At 43.7% G+C, this 18,737-nt stretch overlaps 1 protein-coding gene across 1 annotated transcript in view; it reads right to left on the bottom strand.

Moving 5' to 3' along the window:
• Window positions 1–18,737, bottom strand: part of SETBP1 (SET binding protein 1) — a 358,181-nt gene that overhangs the window by 102,772 nt on the left and 236,672 nt on the right. Inside the window, 1 exon segment of the mRNA XM_024734710.1 lies at window positions 9,489–12,948. Coding sequence (XP_024590478.1) covers window positions 9,489–12,948 — 3,460 coding nt within the window.

Genomic DNA, 18,737 nt, shown 5'->3' with positions numbered 1-18,737 from the left:
GAGGCAGCTCTTGGGACTTGCTCGCTCTACTCTGTTGATCCTCCCTCTTAATGCCTCCTTTTAATCCAACTTGTTCTAAATCCTTATGTAATAGGGCAAACACTCATATCAACTTGCTTTTATAGTATGCAACTTACTACTCTGAAATTTATTTTATGGGTCCTTTTTCCTGTAGAATGGGTGTTTATTTCTAGTCATTAATGGTTAGTCTTTCTTTCATTATTTTAATTACTTTCCATATGTGTATATATCTACCTCTTGTCTCCTGATAGCTTTACAAAGTCTTTGAGGGAGGCATGTTTCCTGGTACTTCATCATTTCACCCAGCACCTAGCACCAGGCTCACCACCCTTCATGCCCAGCACCCTTTAACACCAGTGTGTCCTCGATCCCTCCGGGATGCAGTTCCACATTCTCTGCATGGCAACTATACCCTCTTAAAAGTCCATCCCCACTCAACTGCTAACTTCAGTCTAGCTAGGTGCCTTCCCGTAACCCCCACATACACCCACCTCCAGGTCTTAGCTCATCTGGTGCCTCACTCAATCACTATGCATCCACTCTCAAAGGTTCAAGTCCAGGATTCGTTTTTCACTGAACACTGTCATCCTTTCTGATCCTGGATCACTATGGCTCCCATTGTTGGCCACTGAGTTCACACAGATTAAACTTGGTCTGCATTTATTCTCTGGTTGTTTTATGTATGCTAACTTAAGTCTCTTTGCAGTACAGTATAAGGAAATTAAGGTCAGGGGCCCTTCCTTGCTTTTCGTTTATTCTGGTCTATTTGTTATATCTTGGCACTATGTTACATGTTAAGTAACTAAAGAGCTCCCAATCATTTTGAAGAATGTAAGCTCTTTATGAAACAGCATATATATTTTATTCCACAAAGTAGTAAAGTCCTCTGAAAGATCAACTATTAAGCTTTCGTCTATAATACTTTGCACACAGTAAACATTCAATAAAAGATCCATTTACCAGAACTTGTGATAACCTGAGCAGTTCCTCCACACACTCACAGCAGCACAGCTAATAAATACCCATGGCACCACAAAGAGGAGTTTTCAGAAGTTATCAAACAGCCATTACCATGACCAAAAATTAAGCACCTGTGCATCTGTGGGACGGGAAAGGTGGAGCCTGCCTGGAATCACTGACTTCTTTTTAAATACTCACCTTTTCTATATGTGGCCTTCGCAGGGAGGCAGAATGACATAGGATAAAGGAGTCTGGCGTTGTTTTTATGCTCCGCGAATTGGGAGACCTTAGACTGAAGGCCTGTTAAGAATGAGTGTGTCACTTCCCGTCAAGGACTGACTACAGAACAAAGCCTTCTAAGAAGCTGGAGCACTGCTAGAACCACAACCAAGTTTTGCTTGCTGCACCTGCAGCCCCGTTTTCTCATCACCCACTTATTCATCACCTCTTTGCCATCTGAATTTGGCACATAGCCCACCACCTCTTAACCATATAAGGCACTAAATACGTAACTGTTAACTTGTCTGTTGTCTCCAGAGCCACCAGTATGTTCATACATATTCTCATCTAACCTCATCTTCTATGAACTCTGCAGCTTGGGCCCTAGTGGCTACCCCATTCTTCTGAAATCCATTCTTCCTTGAGCCCTTGGTTCTTCTCCAACACTTCTGTCATTTCTTCTCTGTATCTGCCTGACCCCCTATTATTCTGCCTCTCTCTTTAAGGTGAGCCACAGGGGTCCCCCCGTCCACCCTCTTTCCTTCATGCTCCACAATTGTCCCCTTTGGTAAACCTCTAGCTCTAGCTCTGTACAGTGCTGCCAACTGCTGCCTCAACAACTCATCTCCTCACACACCAACCAGATTCTCTCTTGGATTTCTATAATTCTGTTCATGTGCCACCACTCTTCCAGTTGCCTGAGGCCAACGTATTGGAAGCATCTTTGACTTTAGCTAAAGAGGGAAAGAGATGAGTCAGGAATTACTCTATTATTTTTTTGCTTGAGCACCTGAGTAGGTAATGATGCTTTTATGATGCTTATAAATCTGGGGGTGGTCTGCGGGAGGAAGGGCAGGGTAGTGGGTACAATTCAAATAAGAAAGGGATAATTACAATATCATATGAAAAATTCAAAGATGGGATAAGTTTGCCCAACCCAGGCTAGAGGGAGGGAGCAGTCAGGGGAAAAAGACAAATTATAATTTGGTCATTTCGTGACTTTCCTCTGAATAATGAAATGGCTGCCCACTGTCTACTTAATTAAGCACAAGCCCCAGAGTGTGGGGATAAACCTTTAAACTCCAGCACAACATTCTTTTCCAACCTTATCTACCATGATTCCCCAACTACAGATCCTAACCTCAATAAAAGCAGACAAAACACCATTTCCCAAATGTTTCTTGGGTATTTCCACCTAAATACATTTGTTTACATAGCTTCCTTCCTACTCTGTGCTTGCCTCCACTCCCTCCCAACACCATCTCACCATCTCCATTCTCCGAAAGACTCTTCCATCCTTTAAGACCCATCTTGAATGGTAACTACCAAACAGAAGCATTTCCTGGTCCCACCTCTCCACCCCCACTGAAAACGTGGCGGTGGCTCACCCTCACTTGGACAGCCAAGCACGTCCTTCTCTATTGACAGCCCAGTCTCTTCTCTATGACTTTCTGATTGCCGTTACAGTCTGCCTTATGAGTTGCATCCGTTTTCCTCCCCTAAATTATACAGGAGAGCCTTCTGGATTGTAACCTCTTTGACAGCAAAAGCATTGAGTTACTTAAGGACTCCCCCAGGACTTCACCAAGCCATGCATATACTAGACACTAAATAAATAATTTTAAAAGTTTTTCTCTTGTTTTTGTCAATTCCCCTTGAATTCAGTGTGAAGTGCTATACTGGCACAAGCACAGTTCACAATCCTAACAAGTATTCAGTCCTGCTGATTGTTTGTTTATAGAGTGAAGAGATGGTTTTCTGGAGGGTCCTTTCAAAGGCACCATCCTTATCTCTGCCGAGTGACAGGCTAGCCTTTGGAAGCCATGCTTTACTGATTTCTCTGGCCAAGAAAGGTTCCATGTTGTATCAAAGCCAAGTCTGTCAAAATTGTGACTTCTCTGCACCCACACCTGAATCTTCATAATTCTCCAAAGCCACAGAAGTATATATAAAAACTTACAACATGACGGGGGAATGTTTGCCAACTGTGGGAAGATAAATGACCTGGAGACTTCATGTTCCAAAGGCAGATTGCTGGATTTCTGGTTCAGCGTAGCAAAAGAGATGCTGTTTATTTGTTTGTTTGTTTTTTTCATTGCCAGAAAGTTATGGGTCACAACATTTAATTTGATTAATTCCAAAAGGAAACCTTAGGAGGAACTGTGGGAGGCTTGATAAAATAAGTATGTGCAATTGTTAAGACAGGAAAGGAAAAAAAAAATGACTTCCATTAGAGCCCACAAAGATCAATTCCAGTCCCAAACATGGGTCCCCAGAGATAGCCTGGAAGCCAAATTATTGTCAAAGAGAGGCTTACCTTTTACAACAGCTCACAGCAAAAGAAAACATATAGCTTAACATCTCTCCCACAATTCACCTTTCTGTTTTTCTTTTTCTTTTGTTCTCTCTCTCTCTCTCTCTCTCTCTCTCTTCCTTTCCCTTTTCCCCTGCCTTATGTTACTATTCCCAGTCTGAGCTCTTCTACCAATTAGATATGTATCATTGGATGAGTCACTTGAACTTCCTAAGCTCCAGTATGCTCAAACACCTAAGCAAAATGATGTGTTTATATTACATTATTAAGATTCTTTTACTTCTGAGCGTGAATATAAATGCAAGTTTGCTCTATCTGCTCCTATACAATTGGTCATATTAGTGCTCTAACTTATTTGTTTCTAAGGTGATGAACTGTGGTTTTAGCCCGCACAAAGAACAAGCTAATTTATTGGTGGATCCTATGAGGTTCCACCTTTTGGAAAGGTGAGATCAAATGGCTAAGTGAAGTCACTTGAGCCAAAGACAAATGGGGTGTCACACAGATTAAGACACGGACCAGAGGAATCTGTTTTGAAACTTCACTGAATAGCTAATTAATTGGCCAACTTGGCCATAACTTCAGCACTTTCTCTTTAACTGCACAATCTAGGGAGGGGTGTGTGTGTGTGTATTCAAATTCTATTGTATAAATTTGAGAATCCTAGACTATCATGTCTGGTCAGAACATTTATTGTCCTCGTATCACTTGGGAAAACTGAGAGTCAAAAATATAAAGAGGTCTTTCAGCTGGTTAGCATAGGAGACAAGACTGGGTCAGGTACTCATAATCCTGCTAAACCACACAGCAACCATTCGCTAATTAATCTTTCACTTCCTCCTACAGGATGACCCAGAATTCAACTTGGATTAAGGTTAAACAGACCACACTTCATCAACTTTCCATTTTTTACTCTTCCTTCTTTCCTGGTTTTAACCTTCTCCTCCCATGAGTCCTCTTCTTCCTTCTATTCCAGTTTTAGAAAACTTTCCTCACACATGTTTCTTTTGTATGGTTTTCACGACATTTTGTCCATGTGGTTAATTCCCTCATCTGGATGACTGCTTTGAGGAGACTTTTGTATTATTTTTGGCTTGGGCATCCATTTCCTGCCTGTGAGTGACAACAGAGACTGCCTCCCAAAATGCCCACAGTGCCGATAAGAGGAGCTGGCATAGGGTAAGATAGAGCCACAAGGAGAGGTGGAGTCAGCCAGTCTCAGAGGAATCCAGCTACATACATGGCAGGACTCTGATATGTGAGAGGTGAGCTAAGAATGAATTGTCAGCATCCATTCATCATGAGGAAAGTACCTGACACTGGGGACTCAGGATGGCAACCTTGACTAAGAATGGCATTGGAATAAGAGGTAACAGGTATAGACTTACACTTCTCACTGTTTCCCCAACATCTGATGGGAGCCTGGACGGCAGTGGTCAAAATGCCTGGAGTTCCTGGCATAATTTTAGGTCAAAGTATGCAAAGATTGTTTCCAAGAGGTTGGAACAGGAAGAAAGAACATCATTCACACTAGAGACCTCTTCCACCGCCTCATGAGAACTTGGCTCTGAGAGCATACAGCATCATTCTATGTATCGGCACCCTTGGACAGGTTTGCTCTCTCGGAATCTGCTGCATGTCAGGGTGCGTGAGATGGTGGTGCCTGGTGGGAGAGCAGCACAAATGAGGGCCAATAAGGCTTCTCCCAACTCTGAGCGTCTGTGGATTATACCTTCCCACTATTTATCCATTATTTGGCCCCAAGCAAGCATTTTTATAAATGAAGATTTACCAGATGGTGTGCATTTAGAAAATAGGTCAAAAGAGTCACTGCCTTTTGAAACCAAAGAAGCAGTAGGACAGAAGGAGTAAAATACAGGAAAAAGGCAAGGAGTCTGTGTAATTTCTTAGATCTAGGTATGTTGAAAGGGGGCTAACAAGACAATGCATCCATCTGCTGGGGCAGGGGGATGGAGGATGAATGACTTTCCAAGCAGGAAAGAGGAAATGGGGTGTGCAACTGCTGCTATTGCTAAATGGGGTCTCTAATTCCTCTCTCCATAATGGTAATGACTTCCATTTATATGGTGCCTTTCATCAGTTCTGATCTGAGGGAGCACTCAAAGTCCTCTTTTCACTCCACCCCTAAATCTGGTCCTCAACAGGGTAAAGAATGATATCTGTATTTATGCCATATCTATTTTGGAGAAGACTAGCTCATGTGAAATTGGACATTAAGATGCTATGGAAATGAACCCAGAATGGAGAAGGAAGAGGTCGAGGAAGAGAAGGTGTGGAAGGGAAGATGCTTATTTCTAATCATGACCTTCAGTACCATCCAGCTGAACAGACACCTCGACTCAGATACTCTGAAAGATCTTAATGCCTCCAGTAACCTCAGCCTCATCCTATCTGTCTCCCAGCTTTTAATGGGTCTTGGCACTCTTTGGAGTGTATAATATTAAGGTGAATGCATTGGGTTCCAAGTGCTACTAAGGACATTTTTTTCCTGATGCTTTAGGGATTCAGGAATAGAGGGGATATTCAGGATATAGGCAAGGAGAGGCCAAGGTTTGGAAGGAAAGGGAATGATAAGGAATCTGGTCTGTTCCAATAAGATATTCAACAAGATGTGTAGGCATAACTCATATAGACACAGAAGCCACTAACAATTAAGATTCATAAAAATGTTCAGAAAAAAAAAGAAAAACCTCACACAACACAAAAATAAGCACAAAGCAGTGGCATAAATAACTCAGGGAACTGGATTTCAGTAAGGACAGAAGTGGAAACCGTGTCAATGTATATATCAATATTCCCAGGCTGATATTTAGAAAAGTTTAGGCCATAAGAAATCCTCCTTCATTGGTTGGGAACTGAATAAAGGAATGTCTTTTTGTCTTAGTTACTCTCTTCTGCACTTATCACATAATCACTGTGCAGATGCCCTAGGGGAAAGCATGTAATCAGAGGATAGATGGGATTCTGAGAGGAAGGGTGGTGGTGGGATATAGGGACACTGGGCTGGGGACCAGGACCTGTGTTCTAGACTTGGCCTTAACTAGTTGGGTGACATGCAGCTGAGTTGCAATGCAGTGGGCAAAGCCCTGGGCTTAGAATAAAAAGTGACAGCTTTCTGAACTTGGACAGGTCACTTGATCTCTGAGCCTCAGTGTGCTAATCCGTAAAATGAGAATGAAAATATTTCTCTTCTAAGATTGCAGGAAGGATGTTATAAGAAATACGTGTGAAATGGCTTTAAGAATTGAAACATGCCATACAAAAGAGGTCTGGCCCAACTCTTTGAGTTACAGATTGGCAGATGTACCCCAGAGAGATAGGATACCATGCCTAAGGTCATAACAGAGTTGGGTGCAGTACTCAATTCCTAGGCTGAATCCAGCTTTCTGTGGATGGCTGCAAAACAAGTAAGCTGGGGAAGGGGAGGGAGAATTTTAAATGAAGTAACGACCACCTTGTGAATGCAAACACAAGGAATTTTGTATGGCTAGAGTGTGGCCGCCCTCAGAGACACAGTGACCGGATGAACCCCAGCTGGCAAAATTCAACCAGAACCCAACTGTAATACGGTCCAGACATGCAGAAGTCCCAGTAAGACTGCTGAGAACCCTAATGGCAACAATGGCTGGTTTTAGCTTCTGAGACCTCGTTTCTCAGGTCTGTTAACTTACGATTCTTGCCTGTAGGTTCTCAGCAATAACATACCACCAGTTTTCTAGCTAAACAATGCCAAGAAAATAGAAATAAGAATGCCTTCTGTCATGGATAGTTCTGGTTCTATGGATAAATTCCACCACACTGAAAGAGAAAGCAACAGTACTTCTCATGTTACAGTTTAATCTTTTAGCAACTCCTGTCCATGTGGGCTTAATTTAGGCTTTGCACAAAAAACAAACACCTTCAACAAAGTCTGATGGTCAGAAATGGGGAAACCCAGAAGAGCACATCCACTTGGGCAGACATGAAGTGTGGGCCATTTATCACCTTAGCAAGTGCAGGAAACATGACTGCTAATTGGTCTCTTCATTATCCAAGGAGATCATCTACCATGACAGCAACTCAGAGCTGGGGGTGATTTGGAGCAATACTTAAGTAGCTTCTAACTCATAATCATATCTTTCTTTCTTTCTTTCTTTCTCTCTCTCTCTCTCTCTCTCTTTCCTTTCTTTCTTTCTTTCTCTCTCTCTCTTTCCTTCCTTTCATTCTTTCTTTCTCTCTCTCTCTTTCCTTTCTTTCCTTCTCTTTCTTTCTTTCTTTCTCCCTTCCTTCCTTCCTTTCTTAATAGATCTTTATTGGAGTACAATTGCTTCACAGTACTGTGTTAGTTTCTGTTGTACACCAAAGTGAATCAGCCATATGCATACACATGTCCCCATATCCCCTCCCTCTTGACCCTCCCTCCCACCCTCCCTATCCCAACCCTCTAGAAAGGAAACCATAAACAAGACAAAAAGACAACCCTCAGAATGGGAGAAAATATTTGCAAATGAAACAACAGACAAAAGATTAATCTCCAAAATATACAAACAGCTCATGGAGCTCAATATCAAAAAAACAAACAATCCAGTTAAAAAATTGGCGGAGGACCTAACTAGACATTTCACCAGGGAAGACATACAGATGGCCAAGAGGCACATGAAAAGATGCTCAACATCACTAATTATTAGAGAAATGCAGATCAAAACTACAATGAGGTATCACCTCAAGCCAGTCAGAATGGCCATTATCAAAACATATTTCTTTTCGAAATCTGCTGGCCTAGAAAGTCTCTAAATCCTCATGAACAGACCTCTTCACCTTCACTAATTATGGACTCCGCATGAAGGGAGAAGACAAACAAGGAATACACATCATAAACAGAGGTGAAATAGTGCACCCAAAGCTTATCAGGGGTGATCAGTCCTTTAAACCAGGTTTTGGCCAGAGGGTTTGTACTGTTCGGGGGCAGGGAGAGCACGAGGAATCCTTTTAGCTTCTGCAGCTCCTAAGAAAGGAGTTTCTACCTTTTTCCTAGTAAATAACTACTCTGTTCTACAGGAGTCTTTTATCATCTGTGTGATGTGTGGACAGGGACAAAGGGATATTTACACAGAAGTGTGAGGCTTCCATGGCAAGGAAGGTTTATGTGGGTGGGCAGGTTAGCAAGGAAATTCTCCCAGCAACTGACAAGGAATGAGCTCTTCCTAGTAGCCACCAGCACTTCAGTTTAGAGAATAGTGGGCAAATCCCATCCCCAGTGGATATGCAGAGACACAGCGGTAGGTTCCAGAAGAGGCAGGAGGCTCACAGTGCCTTTCAGTCCAGTTCCGCCCACCCTCACCTTTATGCAGGGAAATGACAGGTCAGGGCTTCACTTTAGGGGTCTACCAAGAGCTGCTTATCAAATGCCAAAAAGAGGACAACATGGCTTTGATCTGTGGCTTCCTTATGAGGTAGACTTCAAGATTCACTGGTCATCAGCTTCCAATGGCTCTACTGTAGATGTTTCAACCTAGGATGTGTGACTTCTAGAGCTAGCATGTCAGGTAAACGAGATACTCATTCCCATCCAACTTTGACTTCCTTGGGATCTTGTTGGTATTCCTAGAGAGTTTTAGAGGTTTCACCCAACTAGCAAATTTACCATCAGATCAGATGAAGACTTAGGCATAGCATCTTTAATTAAAAGCATAAAGGTAGTGGGTATGGTTGTAGTCTTGGCAGCTATTGGGGCTGCCTCTGGGCCCACAGTTCTCAGGCAATGGCTCCAAGAGAGGAAAGACAGAAAATAACTGATTAAACAATGCATAAAATGTGCAGCAGACTCAAATTTGCAAGGAGACCTGTTTTCATTTGGTTTCTACGTCTCTGCAAACTAGTGAACCCAATGTGCCAAAGATGGCGGACTGCTGCAGGGCAGTGCCCAGCAACCAAGTAACAAGACAGTCCAAGTTTGAAGAAAACTCGGCCTTACCTGGAGATAAGGAGGAGTCATAGGAACTTCTCTCCTTGCGGTTCATCTTGAAGGCTTGGATGTCCTTTTCCCTGTACGTCCCAAAGCCTTCATAGCTCCTCCTTTTACTCCCACTCACATCACTGTCCCACTTGTCGTTCGGAGGGTTCATTTCACTGAACACATCCAGGCTCTCTGGTCTTGCGCTGCTGCCGTCCCCGCCATTGCCAGAGTACCGTTTTGTGCACGAGTCCACAGGCTCGCTGCTCAAGTCACCTTTGTCCTTGGCCTGCGTCCAATGCTGGGCATCAGAAAGTGACAGCGTAGACAGGGTGTCCACTTCAAAGTTGTTCTTGGACGCTTTGTGGCCGGCTTCACTGTGCTGGTACTTCTGCTTCTCCTTATGCTTGTTTTTCTCACTCACAAGGGAGAGCTCTTTGTCTGCACTGCTCAGCCGCTCGCTCAGGATGTGGCTGGAGAAGCCTGTGGCTTTGCCTGCAAAGAGACCACTCAGGTTGTCGTGGGTCCCCAGGAGCCGGTCTTCCTTGTGCTTATGCTTGTGTTTGTGTTTCCTCTTGTGGAGACGACCACTGGACAGACCGGCACTGCCCACCTTGGGAGGATTCAGGGATGGCTGCCTGTCACCGAGGCCCATGCCCACGGGCCCCTGCAGGTGCACTCCATGCTTTGCTTTATGCTTAGCCGTACCAGACATCTTCACATGGGAGCTTGTGTGAAACTGAGGTGGTGGCACTGTTGGCCTCATGAATGGGGACGCTGCTCCGAGCGTGTGCGACAGGTACAGAGGAGCTGGGTACTGACTGTAATAACCAAGGTTCATCATAGGCATTGATGTGTAAGGCATTCCATAGGGTGCATAGTAACTTCCACTGGGAATAGGGTAGCTGAACCCTTGTAAAAAAGGCACCTTTGTCATGGTGTCATTGGTTTTTGCAGGCCTACCACGCTTCTTCTTTGACTTTAAGTCTGAAGTCCTACGAAGATAGAGCAACGGGTCATACTGGATATATGGCACCGGGTAATAGTGATCAAAATTAATCCGAAAAATGCTGGGATATGGATTCTCATGGTAAAAAGTATAACTCCGGTGAGAGATCCTGAACACTTGGAACTTGGTGATGAGCTCTTCCAGGTCTGCCAGAAACTGGAGATCATCACGGTTTTGCAGGCTTTTCCGTTTCCTCTTGTGCTTTGGCTTCTTGAGGCTTTCGTGGGCCAGAAAGTTGTCCACGATGAGATGCTTCTGCCGGTGGCCATGCCGGTTCTTTGTGCTGGTGTCAGATGGGATGGCCTCCGGGTTGTCCAGGGAGCAGAAATCAAAAGAGTACCTCCGTCGGGATTCGGAACTCTTCTCTGCTTGGTCAGACGTGCTGTTGTTGTCTGTCCCAATGCCACTGTCACTCGGGATCGTCTCCTCACTGTGGGACTCGCTCACAGGGGACAGTGTTATCTCCTTGAGTGACCCGATCTCGCAAAGGTGTGAAGGGGAGTTGGCCATCAGCCTGGGTGGAGACAGCTTCCAGGTCCCACTATGGATTCCCTTTTGGGTTTTGGTTGGAAGAGCACTGATGGGCTGGAGATTTGGCATAGTTTTCAACTCTGAAAAGTTGGTTTCAGTGCTGGCGGGGCTCAGGTTGCCATTGGACCCACCTAACTGTGTCGAAAGTGGGTGCATAGCTGCTGGTGAAGACGCCACAAGTGACTGAAAGTTGGAAGGCACGACGGGAACATCCGGCTGGCTAGAAACTGGCCTCGGGTGCTTGATGGCTGTTTTGGGTTCTTCGGATGGGGGTGGCAGCTCTGCCCTCGGCTTCCTGCCCCTCTTCTTGCCAATGTAGATGGTGCCCCTCTTACTGACATTTATCTGCTTGCCCAATTTGCTCTCGATTGCTGCTGCCCCAGGGCTGGTCTCTGGGGGAGCTTTGGCCTTCAGCGCAATGCTGCTGGAGCAGGACAAGATCTGGTTCAAGATATTTTTCCTTTTGAGTGTTTTCATCTTATTGATAGTTTTGATGGTCTTCTTATCTAACACCCCAAGCTTTCCAACTTTTTTGTGAAATTTCATCTCACTCATGGGTTTGTCCTCTCCTGGCACTAACTGGGCCAACTTGGCTAAACTACGTCGTCTCTTTCTTTTCTTGGTTCCAGGAAATTCCCGGCTGATGGGACTGACTGGACTGGTGGAGGTCCCCTCATGAATCGTCTCAACCGTGAGCAAAGGCTGCTTCTTTGGTCGTCCCCGCTTCTTTTTTACCGGCGTGATCACAGTAAGACTGTCTGTGTTGGTGTACAGAGGGCTGGATGGGGTTATGGGGTAAGCAGACGGTGGTTCCACCATCAGTTTATCGGAGGTGGCCATGACTGCCTCCCGAAGGAGACTGGTGGGTTTTGGTTTGCTGCACGTCCACCTCCGTTTTGCAGCGAATTTGGGGTGCTGGATTTCTGGCAGCTTTCTTGGAGAGTGATCTGTGCACGTTGGAGGTGTCACGACCATGGGTGGCTTCCGCTGCTTAGATACACCTCCAGGGACAACCTTCTCAGCATTTCCACCAGTTTCAAGGCCAGCTGAGGGGGACTCGTTCTCTATCATTTTACCCAACTTAGGGACACGGGGATCTTTCTTATTACCTTCGGGGTTGGAAAGTATCCTATTAACTACTTCGCTGCTCATAGTGATTCCAGAAGCCAGGGCTTTCTCTGGCATGATCTTTTCCACCACTGCTTTGATGGACTGTCTCTTTTTCCTCTTATGGCTGCTTGGATCTAGGCAGGGTGCCTTGATAGGGATAGTAATCCGGACATGGCTTGAGTCATTTTCAGGATTACTGACGGAACTCACATTCTGCCTGACTGGTGATGCCTCTTGGGCATTATCTGCAGAGTAGCCTTCCCGTTTCCCTTCTGTATTGTCAAATGCTTTCTGAGCATTCTTGACCCAGTCTAGGTCTGAGTTTGGTATGGTTTGACTTAGCACATCTTTTTTACTGGACTTTTTCTTGCTGCCTATAGTAGTAGGTGGTTCTGGGGGCTCCTTTGCACCTCCTCCATCTTGATCTACTAAGGGCTGGAGCCCACTGCACTCAGCAGAGCTGCTGGGTGGAGCTGGTGAGCTGTGGTTGCTTGGAGATGGGACCACACCTCCCAAGAGCAGATCTTTGCTACTGTTGGACAACTGACTCCATGTGCTCCCTGCACTGCCTTTCTTACCCTGGGCCTTTGCAAAGGAAGCCAGGGGCTCAAGAGCTGGGATCTTGCTGGTGCTTGCAGTTTCTCTGCCAGACTCTGTACTGATGAAGCAATTCTGAGTGGCAGGTCCATTGTCAGAATTGGTGGACCAGTCCACGTGGCTCTGGCTGCTGCTTTTTTGCTGGTGCTTTGGTTTTAAGGTGTCACCGGTGAAGTCCTGTGGGAGGCCTGGGTCATAATGGAGAGCTGAGTGTTTCTGTGGCCGCTCGTAAGCCTAAGGGTGGGTGGAGTGGAGAAGGAGAGAGAGAGAAACAAAGATCAGCATGGTGAAACTATTTAAAATTTAATGTCAAAAGGCTTAATTATTCAAAAGTTGGAAACAGACACCTTTAGCTCCAGAATGCTTTGTGAAGGTTGTTTTCAATTTCTTTAGTAAAAATACATTGTGTTGATTTTGAATATTAATAAGGATGCTATAATCGCTGTCTTTCTCTCCCTAGATAACAGGAACTTTAACTTATCTTGGTTTAATGCAATCTCAGAATAAGAACTGTTTAGAGTCAGGAGGGGCCCTAAAGGTCCCTCAGTCCAATGCTTCTATTTTCCAAATGAAGACGCTAAAACTTTAGCCATGAAGAGTCCTGCCCAAGGTGGCAGAGTTCAGGAGAGCATCTGAACTTCCAGACTCCCTGCACGCGTTTCCCTAACTCCAGCTGCAGCTTATTTTTGCCCCAGCTTCTTCTCAAACACACATCTTTCCCTTGTTTCTGCCTGCTGCAGTTCATTTCTGTTTGGAGTTTATCCTGGAGTTCAGCATCTCTGCACTCAAACAAGCAACTCATTAGGAACCACTGCAACAAGGAGAAAAAGCACAAGTTGAGGAATTAAGGGGGGGAGTTTGACGACTGCGTGGGGAAAAGTGGGCCAGTCAAGGGCATAGAGAAGAAACGAAAAGCAGCAAAGAAACATGGAAGAGCCCTCAAATCTCTGCCGACTCTAGGAGTGGTGCGTGTTTGGGAGTGAGCCTGCTAAGACATCCTTAAGCCCACATTAGGCCCTGACTACTCTCTTGAGAAAACGCGTGGATATTCTCAAAAGGAACCTTGGAAAAAGAAAAAAAAAAAAAAAATCAAAAGGAACTTGGAAAAAAAAAAAAAAAAAAAAAAAAAGGAAACAAGTCTCCTGGACAAATGTGCCAGGAAAAAAAAAAAATTATCATTCAAGATCACTCCATTGGACTTTGTCAGCTGTGTTTTTCCCTACATTGGCTCTATATGAATGTCTTCAGACTTTGCACCTTCCTTAGACTAACTCTTCGGCCAGCAAAGGCAGAACGTGTGCTAGAGACACAACATATCCAACGTTTATAAACTCACAAAGGGAATGGATAGTGAACACACTGTTTTGAGATATTAAGCTATTTTTAATATAGATATGTTCACATTGTTCCAGATAGAGTTTAAGCTAGGCTACCAGTACAAAGAAAGCAGTCTTTAAAGCTTATTATAAGTCCTGTTTTATACACAGAGGATGTATTTCCCTAAGATTTGTTAAAGGGAAAATATTAGTAAATTAAGAAAGCTTTGATAATATCCCAACTAAGGAGTATATGATAATGGCTTAGTGAATTTAGGAAGTTTTAACCTATAATATTTATCTGTCTGTTTACCTGTCTATGTATGTATGTATTGTACGTGTCTATCTAGCTGGCTAGCTAGCTAGCTATATATCTATCACCTATCTCTTCTCTGTCTTTTGCCATTGATGCTATAGGATTTATGCTTTATTAGAAAACATTTCTTATTGTCCCTGATAAGAGTCAAAATGCAGATGGCAGAAAGAATTATGGGTAAAATTCAATATAGTAAAGCAACCAGGGTTTCATTCACACCAGTTCCTGGAATCCCTAGCGTTATTTTCTGCCTCCCTGATTTTGTGAAATCCTGTTTATACTTCCAATATTGAAGCATATTTTTTAAGAATCATGAGAGAGCTTCCCCAAGCTAAGCCTGTTAAGTGCCCAGGAGAAAATTAAGAAAAAAAAGTATTTAATTTTTTCTTCACCTTGCAGTTTAGAGTAGAGACACTGCCATCATCATCTAGAGAACTAATCCTGACACTTGACTTTGGCCGCTAGGTATTACTGCTGTGGACATAGGCTCTATCTCATTTTTGGCAAAAATAGAGAAATCTTATTCATGGCACAAAATAGTAAATCCTACTTATCTTTTATGAGTCAAGGCTTTGTTAATTTGTCATTTATGCTTTGGATTTTAGTTGGCACTATGTGTATACTCACAGGATGACAGGCTAGAAGAGGGCTTGGAAACAAAATTTCCCACTTCTTTGGGCGACAAAATAATTGGTTGCTCACGCTAGAACATTCTAGAGAGTTAGTGGTAGTACTTAATAAAAACTGTAGGACAAAAGGTTTAAGTTATTTTGGACCCGGGCAAAACAGCACTCATAGCCACCCTCTCACCTCTACCCTTGTCATCAACCCCTCTCCACTTTTCCAGATCTGTATACTGAAGTCCACAGAGGGGCTTCGTGGTAAAGCTGGAATCTTCACCTCTAATTCCCATCAGTTTTTCCCTATTGCTCCATCTTACTCTTGGCAACTAGCAGAGTCCTTCATTAACTTTTCTTTATGTTCTAATCTCAGCTCAATCCTAGTGAGGCCCCCTACCTTATAGAAATACTCCTATTATAAGTTTTCATGAAACCATGTATCTCATCTTTGTTGTACTTATCACAGTTTTAAATTTACATTTGATTTTTGTACTAATTGAATTAATGCCTGTCTCCCTTTCTAGCCTGTATACACCATCACAGAGATACCAAGTACAGTGCCTGGCAAATAGTAGGCACTCAATAAACATTTATTGAATAAATGAAGGAACATCCGCTTTACTATGGGTATTCCATTTTGTCATTAGTGAGATTAATGACCTGTATATTGCAACATATTGTCTGCAGACACTGTTACCTCCTTCAGCCTAATTTCTTATGCCATTCCTTCTGCATGCACCATTGTCTCTCATGAAGACATCTATCACAATCCTTGTAATGCGATGTGCCATTTATTTGTATACTTTTCTGTCTCTGTCTCCTAGACTGTAAGTACTTTGAGGTCAGACACACTCATTTATCCTTTTATCTCCAGTGTCTATTACAAAGCAAACCACCCAGAAAGTTCTCAATAAATGTTTGTTGAATGAACAAACAAAATAATATTTAAGATGCCTATTACCATGACAAAATATATGGCTGCACACAAAAGACAATAAGCCACCAATCACTCATTTCATAATGGCTCATGATGAAACTGGAGGGCTCAGATGCATTACAGGTTGAACAAAAGATTGTTCCCAAATACTTAAGGACTAAAGGCACTTGCAAGGTAACTCCCCTTCAGCGCAAATTTGACTGTTAGTTCTTTCTCATCTCCCATTAATTGTTTCATTTTCCAATTAACCCTGCTTCTGGGGAAGCCCATGTGACTGTCAGGAGGGTGGATTTCACTCTGGCAATTGAAAGGTGGGGCCTGCTCACTTACACTCAGGGCAGACCAGCTGAAAGTAAGCAGTTAAGCATGCCTGGTTCCCAGTGCCTCCATCTGGACACTGCCTGATCCCATTGTTTCTACCATTTCAGCTGCAATTTGCCCTGCTGGGAGAGCTTGGCAATCAAAGGGCAGGGTGGACAAAAGGGAAGCACAACAAAAGATCAGCAGTAATGGGGGGGAAATGGTGCTTTAAACCCAGCGCTCAGACGGCTGCAGTGAAGGGGCAAAGAGGACTGAGAATGAGTGCTTTTTAAGGGGTCCAGAAGAACAAGGCTTCCTTCCAGCAGTGGCTGATGGCTATATCTCGTTGCATTTCACAAAATCCCATTTCTTCATCTGTCAGCCATGACAGATTATATACACAATGGTGAGACTGTCAGTTCCAATATGCCCTTCACTGAGAACTGAGCACTTACTCCATTGAGACAGAGCCAGACATCGCAAAACAGGCTCCCAGCTCAATGCAGGGGCAAGCGAGCTCTCCCTCCCATCCTTCTCCAGAGGTCTGGGGATATTATTCCATATAGGGGGCTTTAACTTGGGGCCTCATTAACCCACATAGCACTTGTTTCCATTTCCCCTTTAGATTTTTCTGGGGGATCAGACCTGAATCTTCTATGGACTTTATACTACCCTCAGCCCCCAGCAGGACTATCTCTGAAACAGTTAGCAAATAAGGGAATACTACATTAGGCCAGATTATTTTTATGGAAAGCTTTTAATACCGTCAAGCTCAGCATGTCTCTTTGAAACTGTGCACCTCAGATTGGGACTTGAACCCACATGCTGGGACTCGAACCCGGCCTAAATCCAGACTGGGACTTGAACCCATGCGGCCAGGACTTGAACCCGGCCAAAACCCTGATTAGGGCTTGAACCCACATGGCTGGGACTCGAACCTGGCCAAAACCCACGGTCTTCCAACTGAGATCACACACCTGGTTTCAGGACTTAATGAAGCTCAGATTCTTGATATCTCATCGCAGAAAGAATTCAGTGAGAGACAAAGTAATGGGTAAGAAGTGTATTTAATTAGAGAGAAACACACTCCACAGACAGAGGGAGGGCCATCTCAGAAGGTGAGAAAGGCACCAGGGTATGGGGTTGTCAGTTTTTACAGGAGCGGGTAATTTCATAGGCTAATGAGTGGGAGGAGTATTCCAGCTATTTGGGGAAGGGGCGAGGATTTCTAGGAATTGGGCCACCGCCCACTTTTTGATCCTTGTGGTTGGCCTTGAAACTGTCATGGTGCCTGTGGGTGTGTCATTTACCTTGCTGATGTGTTACAATGAGTGTATACTGAGGCTCAAGGTCTAGTGGAAGTCGACCCGTCTGCCATCTTGGACCCAGTTGGTTCTAATCAGTTTATGTCATGTCCTTGGGCTATGTCATTCTTTCTAAGGTTGTGTGCTGCCCCTTTCCCTCCAGTTTCATCTTGGCTGCCTCCCCATCCCCACAAATTGATTGATTGTTTGTGGAACTCACAGTCAATTCTGAAGGTATGGCTTACTTTTTATAAGAGCAGTGCTTTCCATGCACCTTGAGCCTAGGCCAAATATTCATCAGGGAAACACCATTCTCAAAACACTAGACAGATTTCTCTCCTACAGAATGTGTGTATGGAAGGAAGTCCTTCTGTAATGTGAAGAATTATTTGTAAAGTAGATAACTATCTCCTCCCCCACAACCAACGTATAAATTGGCTTATACAGAATCTAAATTTTGTACAAGTCAGACTTCTTTTTAAAAAGCACTTTATTTTTACATAATTTTAAAAACAAGCATTAAATCACTGCATAAAAACTTAAAAGTCTGTGAAAATGGAAGAAAGGAAGTCACCCAGCCTTATCTCAGGCTTATCTAAAGCAAGTTTTGTCACAATGAGAGGAGGACATGACGATTTGGGTCTGAGAAAAATCATATCAAAAACCAAGCATGACTTTGTGGATGATAAACTACTCTTTTGGGTTAGCTGTGTTTGTGCTACTTTTGACAGCAATCATTTAAATTTACTGTTTGTGGGATATTTTGCTTTACGTGAACAGGAAAATGTGCCTGGGTATGAAGGAATGAGGGGAGCTTTATCTCTTATTTTGGCACCTGGTACTTCTCGAGATGTGGTCCTAGATCCCTGTATCAGAGCCACCTAAGGTACTGGTTACTAATACAGATTCCTAGGCCCCACTGCAGATAGGCTCATTTGCCATCTCCCAGGGTGGGGCCAAGGAATGTGCATTTAAACATGCTCCCCAGATAATTCTGATATATAATTGAGTTGTAAAACCACTTATCTAATGTTTTAACACCATAATTCCTCTGGGGTGGGGCTCTTCCGTGGTTGCTGTGACATTCACAGCACTTTTTGGTGGTAAATATGCAGAGCAAAACACCACAGCCCTGTTAGGATATGCAATTTGGCACCACTGAGTATTCCTGTTTTGCTCTCTGAACTCTTTGTAATTTACATAGTAAGAAACTCTAACACAGTCCATCCT

This window comes from Neophocaena asiaeorientalis, unplaced genomic scaffold, assembly GCF_003031525.2.
Source record: "Neophocaena asiaeorientalis asiaeorientalis breed wild unplaced genomic scaffold, Neophocaena_asiaeorientalis_V1.1 scaffold322, whole genome shotgun sequence".
Lineage (NCBI taxonomy): Eukaryota > Metazoa > Chordata > Mammalia > Artiodactyla > Phocoenidae > Neophocaena > Neophocaena asiaeorientalis.
Note: the sequence above shows the minus strand (reverse complement) of the source record. Positions and strands in the feature narration are given on the sequence as shown.